This window comes from Lethenteron reissneri, chromosome 19 (assembly GCF_015708825.2).
Source record: "Lethenteron reissneri isolate LAM-NWPU_2019-01 chromosome 19, ASM1570882v1, whole genome shotgun sequence".
NCBI classification, from domain to species: Eukaryota; Metazoa; Chordata; class Hyperoartia; order Petromyzontiformes; family Petromyzontidae; genus Lethenteron; species Lethenteron reissneri.
Window position 1 is genome coordinate 9,309,691 of NC_083797.1, and position 14,917 is coordinate 9,324,607.

The window sequence follows — 14,917 nt, forward strand, 5'->3', positions numbered from 1 at the left end:
CGACATTTTGGCTTACCCACACTTTACCCCACCACACGTGACCTGCTGATCGCCTTACCAGTGGTGCACCCATTGAGGCTGCTCGGTGGACAGAGGCGGTAGGGTTTTAAGAACCATTACCCCCCCCCCCCCCCCCATTGTTTCAATTGCAGCGTCAGCAAACACTAAATTACAAGTCCATTGTGCTAACCATTCCACCACGGCGGCTATTTCTATAAAGGTGACCACAGTTTAAACAACAAAGTGTATTCCGATCAACAACATTGAGTAATCCGCACTAGCACATAACAAAACATTCAAAATACCTCAAATTTATTTCATAATTGAAAAATTATACTGTTATGAGGTCATCCTGAGTGTGATAACCTTTGACTTTACAAGTTAGTAAGGTGCTGAATAAGGAAATAGACTACATACCCAACGTGTTTTCCAACACGTTTGCCAATATCTCGAGTGTGTAGTCTATTTCAAGATATGGGAAAACATCTTGGACTGCCTCAAATATCAATATTGTGTGCCAATACCATGGCAGATATGTCAATGTTTTAGAGGGATGAGACTTGTGATAAATGCTTCATGCCACCAAGTGACCGAAATGGAACTCCTGCCTACTTGTCATTCTTTAATAATGGATGCTTATTTTAATAACGCACTTTGTAATGTTGTGGTGCAACAGTTCTCCGAATTAAAGCACAACAGGCAGTTTACTAATTGCATTTTAAAATCCTGGGCTGTTGTTGCTCATCAATGCAATAAATATTGCACCAAAATAATTGGCAATGAAGCGGCATTAATTAACACGTGTTGTTCCCCTCCCCCCCCCCTCCACTTTTATTGCAGCATATGAGCTTCAGAATTGTCCAGATCCGAGACCTTTTACAAATGGATATGTGGTTGGTAACAACTTTGGAGTTGGCCAGTCAATTTCATTTGAATGTTTTCCTGGCTATGTGCTGATTGGTAGTGCAGTTCTTACTTGTCAGCATGGCCACAGCAGACACTGGAGCTATCCTATACCCTCTTGTGAAGGTGAGGACGTCACCGTTGTGTATTTGTACACGTCGCTTCATGTTGCCATTTGGTAACTGTCATTGAGTGACACGCATCAATGGGTGTGGTTCCTTTGTTCAATAGCTCATTGCATTTTCAACAGGTGACCGAATACTTTTGAAAGATATTGCTGCATATCATACAGAGGAGAGCATTCAACGATTGAATAACTGGATTGAGATTGTCAGGATACAGGGAGAGGCTTTGAATTAAAAAGCAGTTTTCCGAGGAACGTTTCAGTCTTATTTTAGTGGCGTTTCTACAAATCGAGCATCCTCTTTAATGACCAATGTCTTCTTCTTGGTTCTTTCGGTAAAGTCACGTAGAAGGGAAGTAATAAAATAATAAAAATAAAACATAATAAAATAATTCTCACGACGTTTCGGCTACAATGCAAGCAGCCGTCTTCAGGTGAAGAAATTATTTTATTATGTTTTATTTTTATTATTTTATTTTTATTATTTTATTACTTCCCTTCTACGTGACTTTACCGAAAGAACCAAGAAGATGAATCCCTGCAGTCACGAAAGCTTTAAATCGAAATTTAAGACCAATGTCTTTTTAAATATTTTTCTAAACGTGCCTATTGTATTCGATGCACTGAGCATTGCCTGGCACCTGTATTCACAAACATCATATATGAGAGGAAGCTGGGAATCGAGGCCAACGTATCATTTTTTTCACACATGTCCACTCTGTATTTTGTAAACTTTTTCACAGCAGCCATTCTGTACAATTATTTGAGTTTCTGTAAAGCTCTTATTGCTAGTTGCATAAGCAGACGAATGGTGTAATACAAATAATTAGGAGTCTTGTTTCAGTGTGATATTTTGTTTTATTATAGTTGATTAAATTTGCATACAAATATTTAGTATTTGTGTAATTTCAAGATAACGTATGTAACTAGAGTGTACATCATTTGCAATACTGGGAAGCTTTGAACTGTGCATTATTAATGAATCCTTAAAAGTACTGTTGGAAGCCTTCTGCACGGTATTATTAAAATATATACAGTGTTCGTTATTTAATTAGATTTTTATAACTTTTAATTCATTAGGAGTTTTAAAGTATGCAATGTCTATTAGACGAATTACTGTATCGAGAAACAAAAACACATCCTTGCAGTTGTATGCCTGCTAGTAATCATATTTGTTTTTTTTCATTTGAGACTTTATTTGCTCTTGCATCTAGTTATTTTCTATTTGGGTATTTTACAGCATTTCATTCTTTGTCATTGATGCTTGAAATATAATAAATCATTTAAGAGTTTCGTATGCATAAACCCAGTCAATTTTTTTTTTATCATTAATGAGACAATTCAATGTTTTGCCCAATAACTAAGTTATTTGTATTTAATATTAAGTTGTGTAAATCTAAACCTTTAAACTAATTTAAGCACGTTAAAAATTGTGTCTATTTGTCGATATTAATTTATTTTCTTTGCATTTTATCATCAGCCAAGTACCATTTTATGTACACACGCAAGGCATGACATGTAATATGTTGATCTTGCCAAATACCATATTTTATCGTATGCCATATTTCATGCTCATTACCCAGTCGAAGGGCCTGAAGAAAGATCTAACTGTATGCAAACATGCTTTGTTGAAGTCTCTTCTCAAGACATTGTGATAGAAACTTGTATACAAATATCAGAGGAGCTACTTGGCCATTGTTGTACAAACAATTTGCAAAGCGATGCCCATTTTCGTACGAAAAAAAACCCCGAAAATTCCCAAAACATATATTATGCTGCACTTAAAGCACACCCTTTCCGCCACATCGCGTGCCGAAATTGCGGAATGGACAAAAGTAGTCAAGTGGTTGGGGTGGGGCCAGCGACGATGGAAACTGCAAATATGTGGAAACGCCTTCTTGGTTCTTTCGGTAAAGTCACGTAGAAGGGAAGTAATAAAATAATAAAAATAAAACATAATAAAATAAAATAATTCTGTTTTATTTTTATTATTTTATTACTTCCCTTCTACGTGACTTTACCGAAAGAACCAAGAAGATGAATCCCTGCAGTCACGAAAGCTTTAAATCGAAATGTGGAAACGCTTTAACTTGTATGTATATGTTGAACTTATTTCACACTGTTCGTAGCCAACCGTGCTAAATCGGAGGTGCGGACTTTGTGCGAGATTACATAGAGCACATACTTTGGAGACGGTGACTTTTACGGGGAGCTCCTGAGAGGGCATGGTGGCCGATTCCACACAAATTAATTTGCTCGTTTGTCACCTCCATCTGGCAACCATTTTGCCTGCAACGCAACATGAATTGCGCCCAAAGTGTCATCACGCTCATGTCTGCAATTGCAACAACTGAAATGGTTGCTAGAAGCGGAACATTTTCAGGATTATATTGAATTGAAATGAATGCTCTACCTTTGCATCATATGCTGTTGGTATTGCATTGCAGCAATACTCCAGTGTTGGAAATTGCATTCATAGAATGCGTTGTATTTAAAATGCATTCGCATTACCTCTGCTTAGATGCAGATTTGTAATATGGTTTATTTGGCTCTAATTCCATGCAGTTTTTTCTCTGATTTGTGCTGCATCATGAAATCCATCAACTTGGTTTATGCGTTTTGACATGAAATTAACTCAAGTGTGAGCATGCTAATAAATGTACAAATTATTTATATACTATTTAATTAAACTGGGCATTCGGAGTCGCCTTGAATTGCTCACAATGTTCACAATGCGCAACTTTGGCATGCTTTGAATTATTTTTAAACAACTAGACGATACTAATTAGTTGTCATTGAAGAGATGTATTATTGTCTTTTGCTGCACATTGTAGTGCAATCCATTACTAGCCATATTAATGAGATGCAGTGTTTTATTGTATTTTATATTTACTTAATAGTTTACAAGGATGAAAAACATATCCATAAATTACCACATTTCTTCATGCATGGTGAAATATATTGTATTTATATAACACACACACTCGTGTACGGCCATTAAAACCGCCTCACGTATCTTTGTCTCTTTTCGTTTCTACTTAAAGCTCCCTGTGGCGGCAACGTAACGGGACTGAGCGGCACTGTTTACTCGCCTGGGTTTCCAAACGAATACCCAAACTTTCAGGACTGCTATTGGCTCATCATGGTTCCCCCGGGGAATGGCATCTTTCTCAATTTCACCGTTTTACAGACGGAGCCCGTCTACGACTTCATCACTGTGTGGTACTGGTGCAGTGCACGGCTCACTCACACACACACATAGAAGCACTGAGGTTACTAAAAACGACCAAAAAAAGTATTTTTTTTATTTTACCAGATAAGGCCCACTGAGCTATAAAGCTCTCTTTTTCAAAAGTGACCTGGCCACAAATGATAGCTCAAAAAAGTAGCTTATCTTGTGGAAATGTATCGCTGCTAAATACTCTAAACGCATGTTTCTAAATGTGGAGGGAAAACCGGAGGACCCAGATAAAAAAATCCACGCGACCACGCGGAGAACATTCAAACTTCAAATGTACAGGTGTTAGGGTCAGGATCGAACCAACGACATCCTGCTTATCAGACGAGGAGGTTAATAGCTTGTCACGACGTATCATCATTGGGCAATCATTACACATAATACATTTTTGACAGCATTTGAATAGAGAATTGTTCGAGTAAGAAAAGGTCATGGCAAAAGTATGCTTAATTTCACACAGTGTAAATTTAATTTCCAAATGTAATGTTGAGGTTGGTGTTTAAAGGTGCACATTGTATTTTATTCAGCAGTAGTCTTGCTGAATGCCTTTTACCCTTCACTTCTTTCTTGCCAAAAAAGGCATATTTTTTTTTAAAGTACAGAACTGCTGTTCATTTGTTTTGTTTAAGGATAATTCATGGGTTTTTTGCAAGTCATTAATTATTTCAGGAAAGTATATGTTTATGCAATTATTGTTCAATTTGTTTACTCTCTGTGAAGCTTTTCCAAAAAGTTATTTACTCTCCAAGTTAACGTCTGAATACTTTTACATTTTTAGGCAGTAACAACATTGAAAGACAGGAGCTATCATCATGTTGCTCACAGTCGGCATTATATAATGTTACTCGTAACATGAACTGACATTTCCAAAGTTTTATTCAATTATTCACGTCCACTGCCTTTATTCGTTCATAACGTAAAGAGTAAAATGGTAAAATCTTAATATAAATAATTCAAGCTGAATGTGGTATCAGCACCACACCACCTGTTATTGCAAATGTAAGGCACCGCTTAGTCATACCGACAAATTAAAATGAACCCCTATTTGCAAGATTATTAGATTGTTATATTACATTTGGCATTTGATATTTAATTTAAAAAAATCTGGTTGACCTCTTAGAGTTTAAGGTATAATTGTAAACTGTGATTGGACAAATGTAACAGTTCAAACTCTGCCTCGCATGTTCTATGTGCCACTGTTTGATTTTAGCGACACGTTAACAAAAGTCTAATGACTTTGGAAACCACGTGTGAAAGTTAACACGCCCTCATTTAGAAAAAAAAAAATCCTTTCATAATATTACTAAACTATGTAGGCGTATAGCAATCATTTTCAAAATTTTCTGTATCATTAACTTTGTTTTGTAAATTTATGTGAAATGCTCAACCATTTGTCATTATGATACAAACATCTACATCGGTACAAAACTAAATTACTTTGTTCCACAATATATCTCATTCATGGGAATAATACATTAATCACAACACAAAAATCTGTTTCACCACCACAAAAGAAAAATCAGAGCTATGAAGTGCCTATAGGTATCTGAATTTTTTTTTCACTGTGTCAGCATCACTTGTGTGTGAACTCATCTGGTGTGCTTTCCCTGGCCTTCTCGCAGTGATGCGATCAACTGCATTGTTGGGCACTCACGGTCCAGCGCAGCGTTATTAACCCTGTGAACGGAATGAGTGACGCCAGTGATGGCCATGAGTGGATGCGAATCATCGAGTGTGACGATGATTACCCATTCAAGACCACTCGATATTAGGAAGCCACTGGAGCTATGCACTTTTAGATTTAGATTGAAAATGTATTTCTTTAGAACTGAATTTTGTATTTAGTTTGTTGCCCTTCCCCCACACCTCCAAATAGCATGGTTGGCTTTGTTCGGGGAAAAGAAGTTCAACATAAATAGCCGATGTAATTGGTCCTTCATGAACAGAGTTGGGCCTGGGCAAACACAGGTACGACAAAATGTGTGCAGAATGTATTATGCACTGTGCTGGTGAATTGCGGGTAAAAAATATATGTATACAAAAGTTAGTCTCTCTTAAAAAGATATCATTAAAGGTAATGTATCTTATTTTTAGTCCTGTAAGTCAGCCTATGGCAGGGTTAGTTAATGGGTCACACTCTGGCGGTGAGATGCAGAAAGTTGAAATCCAGCGATAGTATGCCTGCATCAACAAATGCTACTAGAAAACATGTCCAGAATTCCTATTGGCTCATGGGCCTAATAGTTAACTTCCACAACAATTATAAATCATCCCTGAACCAAGGAATACGATGAACAGCCCAGGGTGGCTCGTTTCTGGTCCCAGAGCTTCATGGGCCACATGGCTCGATGCACATATGTACTCACTCAATCTCTCACTTTCACTCCTGGTAAGGCTACCATGGGAATCCAAACCCAATTGCTCTGTTCTGTAACCAGACCAGGCTTACACTTAAGCAGTCATGGAAATTCAGCATGATTTATGTTTTTCTTCAAGGAAAAGACTCTTTTTGGAAAATAACACATTTTAAACAGTACTTTCAAAGCAGTTAGCAATCTATAACATTTAGATTCAACTCTCATATCTAGTAGCCAAGATCCATCAAACTCAAAGTTAACCGCAGCTCGGTGGGAAATCACTCCTCTCCTACCTCCACAATATGGATCTCCCTTCATCCATCCATGATGTCGACTCCTTGTGGACAAATCAAATCTAGGCTCAACATCTCCATGTTCTCTCCTGTCAATAACTAACTCTCTTCTCTAGAATATATACATGACACGCATATTTGCACACATGTGTTATTTGATACATGTCGTACATGTCACACTATTGTTGTCACTATTTATAATTATATAATTGTATTTAGCCACTGTATGATTCTAAATGGTATCGTAAGAGGCTACAGATGGATTGAACATGTGTTCATTTTCTTTTTTACTGTGGACAAATCTTGCAGGGATGGACCAGACCAGAGGGCTCCACAGCTTGGCCTGTTCAGTGGCAACACTGCAATGGAGTCACTGTATAGCACATCAGACAAGATCCTTGTCAAGTTCCACAGTGACTTCTCAACCAGTGGCCTCTTCATAATTAACTTCTCAGGTGAATCAACATGACGGGCGCATAGTAATCCACAGCAGTACAGAAGCACAGTGATGTGATGTTTTGTTTGTTGTCCTTGTGTTTCTCATACAAAGACGGTGACCGCATTTCGCACTTTCGGATGTGCTTCTGCGGCCGTCTGGAACGCTCTTCCTTCCGATATTAGGAAGCCACTGGAGCTATGCACTTTTAAATCTAGATTGCAAACTCATTCCTTTAGAACTGATTTGTGTGTTTAGTTTTTGTTGTCCTTCCCCCGCACCTCTGATTTAGCAGCGTTGGCTACGTCCGGTGAGAAATAAGTGCACCATACATACAAACATGTTTAGGAAATTACCTTTTCAACTTTGTGATGCAAAAGTACACAAATGCTTTTCATATCTTCATTGTGTAGGTATGTGTTTATACAACTAACTTATTTATTATGTTCTTGCAAATTGGTTTAAGTAAAATATGTGGTGCATTGAAAAAATAGGTGTACGACATTGTTCGGACCTTTTTCCCTGCATTGTCTCACGAATTTATTATTGTTCTTTCACTGTTTAATCGCATTGATTTTAAACCTTCATTATATTGTTTGAGGCAAAATAAAAAGAAAAACGTTATTTTAATTGTTATTGGACGGTTTTATTGAGCTAAAATAAGCCAATTTTCACATTCTATCCAGACGATTAAGGTTTAATCTTGCTGATATAACACTTGCTGTTGTGGAAGCCATCCTACCGAGTACACTTCATTGACTATGCATAGAGGTTATTATCAAATGTACATATGTTTCATTTTCATACCAATGTTGAAAATGTCACCACTGTTTAATGAAGTCGCATGAAGTGGGTTCAGTCATACTTCTTAAAGATGTTTAACTATTTGACATGTATTTTAAAATTTCACAACTTGAGTAATTACAATTACTCAGTATTATAGTGATCACTTAATAGTAGGTTTTTACCCTTTTAACTGGTACAAAACTGACACCTTTATTCAAGGCATCATGTTTGCAATGACCACAACACAAGTAGTCAAAAAAGCAAACAAAAAGAAGCAACTCTGATAAGGATGATAATATACACTGTCCTTGAAGTTGATTGGCCCACACCCGAGACGGCTTTCTTTAGAGCCTAGTCCCCATTGGTGTAGGGCCAGATGACACCAGAAGGCGTACAACTCAAACACAGTGCAATATCAGAGCCCTACACCAATGGGGACTAGGCTCTAAAGAAAGCCGTCTCGGGTGTGGGCCAATCAACTTCAAGGACAGTGCATATTATCATCCTTATCAGAGTTGCTTCTTTTTGTTTGCTTTTTTGACTACTTGTGTTGTGGTCATTGCAAACATGATGCCTTGAATAAAGGTGTCAGTTTTGTACCAGTTAAAAGGGTAAAAACCTACTATTATATTTTGCCACTGGTAAAAGAGATCTCATAGAGTGATCACTTAGTTTTAGTGTCAGATGTAACCCTATAAACGTATTGACATGGTATTTTTTTTACCTCAAAATATGTCAATCTCATTCCCACAATTAGTGCATTTCAAAATACACTTTCTATCATCGTTGCTTCTTAGCATGAGCGCTAATAGGGTCATGTTATATTTTGCATTGTGAAATAATATCACGTAATTGTTTTTATAATAGACGCCTTGTCTTTCTTTTTAAACTAATGTTGCATTTTAACACAATGCAAATGTGTGTGTTTATACACATATACTTTTACGTGTTTTTTTTAAATGTTTAAAGTATTTAGATGGATACTGTAGTGTCCAGATGTTGCAGCAATAAATGCATAATGAATGAATTGAGAGTGCTCGATGTGTCTCTTGGCACCAGGCTGCTGGGCAGCTCTTAACTGTACAGAAGTAGCAATCACACTGCCTAAACTGCAGCGTCTGTCACCTATTCAATAAAATCATAACGTTTTATCTTCCACAAAAGCTATAAATCAAACTGCCTCTACTCTTTAATCAATTTTAATAACATTTTAATCTTCCCAGGACTCTAGCGGAAGTCTGGGAACCCCCTAAAACTTCAGTGAAAGGTTATTTAAAAGCAATTTGCCATTATAGCTGTATGAAGGATCAGATTTAAAACTTCGCTGATCTTGCCTGCTTCTTGAATATTGGATGGAGTGAAGTGAAAAGAGAAAGTGCTAGATCTTGTTATTTTTGATGCTTCAACAGAGAACTAGTTTTCAATAGCTTTGTCACACTGGAGATAATCCATTATAATCCTGTAGGGTGAAAGTAGGGCCTTTTCAATCAGCCCGATATCCAATGAACTTCAACTCCTCCGCCATCTTGTTAAGACTGAGTGTTACCTTAAAGAACCCCGATAGTTTACTGCGTTTAAAGAAGTGGTTGAATTTTACGTGGAAAGCAAATAAACCATCAATACATTGTAAATGTCAATATATACGTGCTGAGCTACATCAAAAAACTTAAATCTGCAGCACAATCTATTCCACAATTATGTCTGTGTTGAAAAAAGAATTAATAATATATGTTTTTTAAAATATAACAGTCAATGTTAGGCTTCTGTATAGTGCTCACATAATTTCTGAACACGGTGTGTGTCTTAGTGTTTTATTACACAGTATATTTGTAATATGCTTGTAATATACTGGGTAATTTGTAATATACTGTGAGAAGTGTGTGTATGTTTTATTTTTATAAATATTGTTCTGCTAACAATTTGCATTTACTTAAAAAGAATACAGTCGCCATAATAAAATGAACAGCTTTATAAATATATATAAAATGGTTAAACTAATTTTGTGAGCAAAAAACATAAATTTTATGAACGATTTAGTTATATATATATAAAAAAGATACATCATTAACGATGTGTTACATACTTTGGATTGGTTCATTAAAAAACCCATCATATTTACTAATTAACCCCAATGTGCCATTTGACCTTGCATGTTTTATTTAAAGTGGCGTAAACTGAATGGTGTTAATTTTTGAAACGAACTATTTAAAACTCTGGTCGCATCCTCGTTTTAGATTTCTATTATACCACTGCTTTTGTTTTTCTATCGGTGTGTGCAGCATACCAGCTCCAGTCTTGCCAGCTGCCGCCTTTGGTGGCCAATGCTGAGATCCTGATGGAAGATGAGACATTTGAAATTGGTAAATGAGCTCAACCTACTTGATGAGTCACTGCCATTGACTGATAAAAATATAAATCTGCGGAGTGCAAATTTTAAATTGATTAATTTACCACCACTATTGATGTGTTCGTGTACCAGTAATTGGCTAAGAACTATCGTTTTGTGGAGTTTTTTTCTTTGTATATTTTTTTCACTGGTCTGTAAAGCTTATATACATGATTATCCTGTTTAACATTCATACATATGTACCTAACTTCCTCTCCTCTACCTCCTACACTCTTGAATTATCTCAGTTCTTCAATAGATGAATTGGTTAGTTGATCTAAGTTTAACTGCATATAATTTTGTATTGCATATCTAAAGTTTTTACACTTAGTCTCCAACAGCATATAATACGTTTTTCACTCATTTGTTACTTGTGCGTATGTACCCATGCCAACTCTAAAGTACCGTATTAATAATTGCAATGCCATTATGCGAGCTGGTGCTGATTCTGACTATTCTCAGACATTTATTTTCAAGGAAATGCACAATTAAATCTGGCCAAGTTGGGTGTACATCTCATATGGTTGATCAGTCATCTTTTGTTTAACTCAGGGACTGGTGGTTTTGCATAATATTTAAGTACTTTTGATTTAAAGCTTTCGTGACTGCAGGGATTCATATTCTTGGTTCTTTCCCTTCTACGTGACTTTACCGAAAGAAACAAGAATATAGTTATTGTATATATGTATTTTGGACTTCTTTCGCACCATACGTTGCCAACCGTGCTAATCGGAGGTGCACACAGTGCATGTTTTTGAGCGGTGTTAAAACTTTTCATTTTCTGGCCTGGACTAATGTTTTTTGTTGCGAAGGGTTTTCTTATTTTTTTTTTACAGATTTGAATCATGACAATATATTGGTGCTAGTCTCTTGATGACGAATGGCAATGGCTTTCTTCTTATCACAATTATTATTATGGGCATTGTTGATACAGGGTTCAATGTGGCATAAGGGCAGAGGAGTAGGACCAGAGAAGGTACCCAAACGTCTTCACTCCAGATCAAGAATCTCTTGTTAGATGCAAATGACAAGAGGCGTTCCCTAAATTGAGCACTATTTTAGTGAAACGAAAAACCAAGGATGAGGAAAAAAAAAACTGCAATACAAATCTATACATTTTAAGATGATCATGTAACCACATATGCACCTAATAGTTTAAATCTATCTACAGATAATTGCAGTATTTGTGCGAGTTCTGTATATCATCTGATACTAAATATAAGCAAGCATATAATAACTCGATAACCTATACTTTTATATATGTGCACACTTAAACTATTCCTGTACATACAGTAACACTGCTATTAATGTTTTCATAGCATCAAAAATGCCCATATTTGGTATCAATAAACTAGTATCTAATTGTTGTCTGCATTGATGTCAACAACCACCGCTGTGCTCATTTGAGTGCCGATCTTCCCATTCTTCACAATACACAGCCCAAGACATACAAACACTCACTGTGGTTATCTCTCACAATAACAGATGATTGTAATCAGAGAATACCGTGATGATATCGACGTGCCATTATCAAGGAATCGTTTGGGTGTTTGGATTTTTGGTTCTGGAAAAACGAATGACATAATGGCTAGGGGGATCTCTACTTTGAAAATATTTTTTTATTTTGTTTAGATATGATATCCCCCCCCTCCCCCCCCGGTTTTAAAGGGAGATATTTCAGCCTCATTTGTCTGACCTAAATTGACTCCGTTATCTGGAAAAGTTGACAGCGATGCCCATGTACCTCACCAAGTCTTCTGACACAGTTGCTTGGACCGTGGCAATTTCTTTTAGAGTAAGGGACTCTTTGTAAACGAGTGTCTTGGATAGGTCTGTGACCCGGAACCATGGTATATGCCAGTCCTAAGTGGGTTTGTCTCAACCTTTCTGCAAGGAGAGCAGTCTGGCTTTTCAACATGAGGTCGGCTGTCCTGCACTGCACAGCAGCCATCTGGTCGCCGTCATGGCGCGTCAGCCTTGACCTCCACCAGCTGTCGCAGCTGAGGGCTGCCCCTGCTTAAGCCCCTTTTGCTGCCCTAATCCATCTTCGCTTAGTGCAAGGAATGAACTGTCATCTTCCTAGACACGCAATCCCATCCCACCGGTGTTTCACCTTGAAAGACCTTGCTTGCGCAAAACCCTTTGCTAGGCCAGATGTAGTGCAGCTACAGCTGCTAAGTTATTTCTCTGCAAGCCACGGAAGATACAGTGTACAATGTAAGGGCGTTACGTTCAACTTTCTGCGTGCGTAGTTGACTATCGGCAACATATTTCTCGTGTTGTTTGGCCTGCACAGGAAAATGCATCAGTTTGCTAATATGTCTGTCACTTTGATAACTTACCTGTCACACTCTAATTTTCACTCAAATGACTATGAAAACAAATGCAAATTGTGCGTTATTGTGCTAAACAAAGCATGAAAATCGTTTCGGTGGCCGGAGTAGACCAATATAAGTGCTTGACAAGTATTTCTCTGCAGTGGTTTTTAGATCTGAATGTCCTGTCCCCAGGCGATATAATCAAGTACAGGTGTTTGCTGGGTTTCACGCTTGTTGGGAGTGAAGTGCTGACGTGCCAGCTGGGAACTCGCCTCCAAGCCAACGTCGCTTCGCCAACTTGTCAAGGTGAGAGCTGCCTCCCCTGTTCTCCCGTGCTGTGAATTTGCAAGAGACTTGGCATAATTCTTTTAAACGGTGTGTACAAGGACACTAGAGTTTCTGGCACATTTAAACCACGTGTCAGGTTACTTTTTTTTGGGGTGCCGTATATTGCAACAGTGATTGAACAATGAGTTTTTCGCTTTTTACTTTTCATCCATTAATTTGGGTTTTTGCCATGAATAATTGTGTGTTTCATTCAGCTTATGCTGTGTTATTTAATTAATTGTTCATCCACAAAGCCAAGCATTCAATACCATTGTGAAGGAAATTAAACCGTGTAGCTTTTGACATTATATCAAGTTTTTTTCATGCTTTGCCAACAACATAGTTGGCATTTAATTATTAATTTAGTTTACAACAAAATGTTATATATTTAAAAAAAATGTTTTTTTTTCTGTTTCCCCCCGACCATCAGCACTCTGCTCGACAAATGAGATCAGACGAGAGTCATCTGGTGTGATCCTCAGTCCGGGTTATCCATCCAACTATCCCAACCTGCAGACCTGTGGCTGGATGCTGAGTGTTGAGAAGGGGTACACGATCACGTTGTATGTGGAGTTCTTTCAGAGTGAAAAACAGTACGACGAGCTGGAAATCTTTGACGGTGGGTATTCGTAGAACATCGAATTTATTTTCTGCCACGTTATGTACTTTGTACTAAAGCATGCGGCATTATGAATTTTCATTCATTTAATGTCATTCACACGTAACACCACGGGCAGCCTCAGGAGGGTGCTTTTGGCAGTGTTCAAGAAATTTGGCCATAATAGAGGTTTTTTTGGGTCAAATGTGTCAGTTGGCCAGGTCATGTGGCTTAGCGGTGTGATCAGGAGTTTTTCGGTAGACAGATTTGAGTGTCTCCACAGATACACATGCATGTTCATGGAATATGCACATATATACAAAATAGAAGGGCATTATCTATACCCAAAGATTAAAGTAAAAGGTGGAGCCCTGCAATTACTTCTTCATGCCATTGCTGGTGGAAGGGCCTCCATGAGAGGGAGCTCTAGATAGTCGACCTATAGGGTATTTGAAATAATATTACACACTAACCAAATGTCTTGGAAGAGACAGCAATACCTGCACTTTACCCCACCACACACGACCCGTGTATCAACTATTCAAATTATAAAGGTTCGTAACGTAAAAGCCTGCCATGAAAAACAGGTTTGGAGAAGCGTGTCTGAAATCTGAATGATCTGTTTCTAGAAGCACAGATTAGAATTCATTTGGTACCACATCTGCATGTATATTAGGACATATATGTGAAATGATCATTATATGCAGTGGCTTAAGGGATAAAGGAATATGGTAATGAAACATTCTTGAACAACGAGCACAATATCGGAGCACCTTCAGAATGTGACTTACTATTCGGTAAAAACTTCACGTTCAGTATTCTGCGACCGTCTGGAATGCTCTTATGATATTAGGAAGCCACCGGGGTTATGCAATTTTAAATCTAGATTGAAAACTCAATTCTTTAGAACTGCTTTTTGTGTTTAGTTTGTTGTCCTTCCCCCACATCTCCGATTCGCGTGATTGGCTACGTACGGTGCGAAAGAAGTTCAACATATGTACACATACCTACATACGACAGTAAAAACAGTTTGTTCGTTTTATTTTTTCGCAAGTTAGGATAACAAATGATGTACATATATAACAAACTCAAAACTGGTCAGATATTTTTTTGTTTATACAGTATTCACATCAATCGGTGCATAATTTGAC

At 37.5% G+C, this 14,917-nt stretch overlaps 1 protein-coding gene across 1 annotated transcript in view; it reads left to right on the forward strand.

Moving 5' to 3' along the window:
• Positions 1-14,917, forward strand: part of LOC133344241 (CUB and sushi domain-containing protein 3-like) — a 403,210-nt gene that overhangs the window by 325,277 nt on the left and 63,016 nt on the right. Inside the window, 6 exon segments of the mRNA XM_061554305.1 lie at positions 841-1,029; positions 4,072-4,249; positions 7,225-7,370; positions 10,417-10,497; positions 13,034-13,147; positions 13,599-13,787. Of these exon segments, the coding sequence (XP_061410289.1) occupies positions 841-1,029; positions 4,072-4,249; positions 7,225-7,370; positions 10,417-10,497; positions 13,034-13,147; positions 13,599-13,787 (897 nt within the window).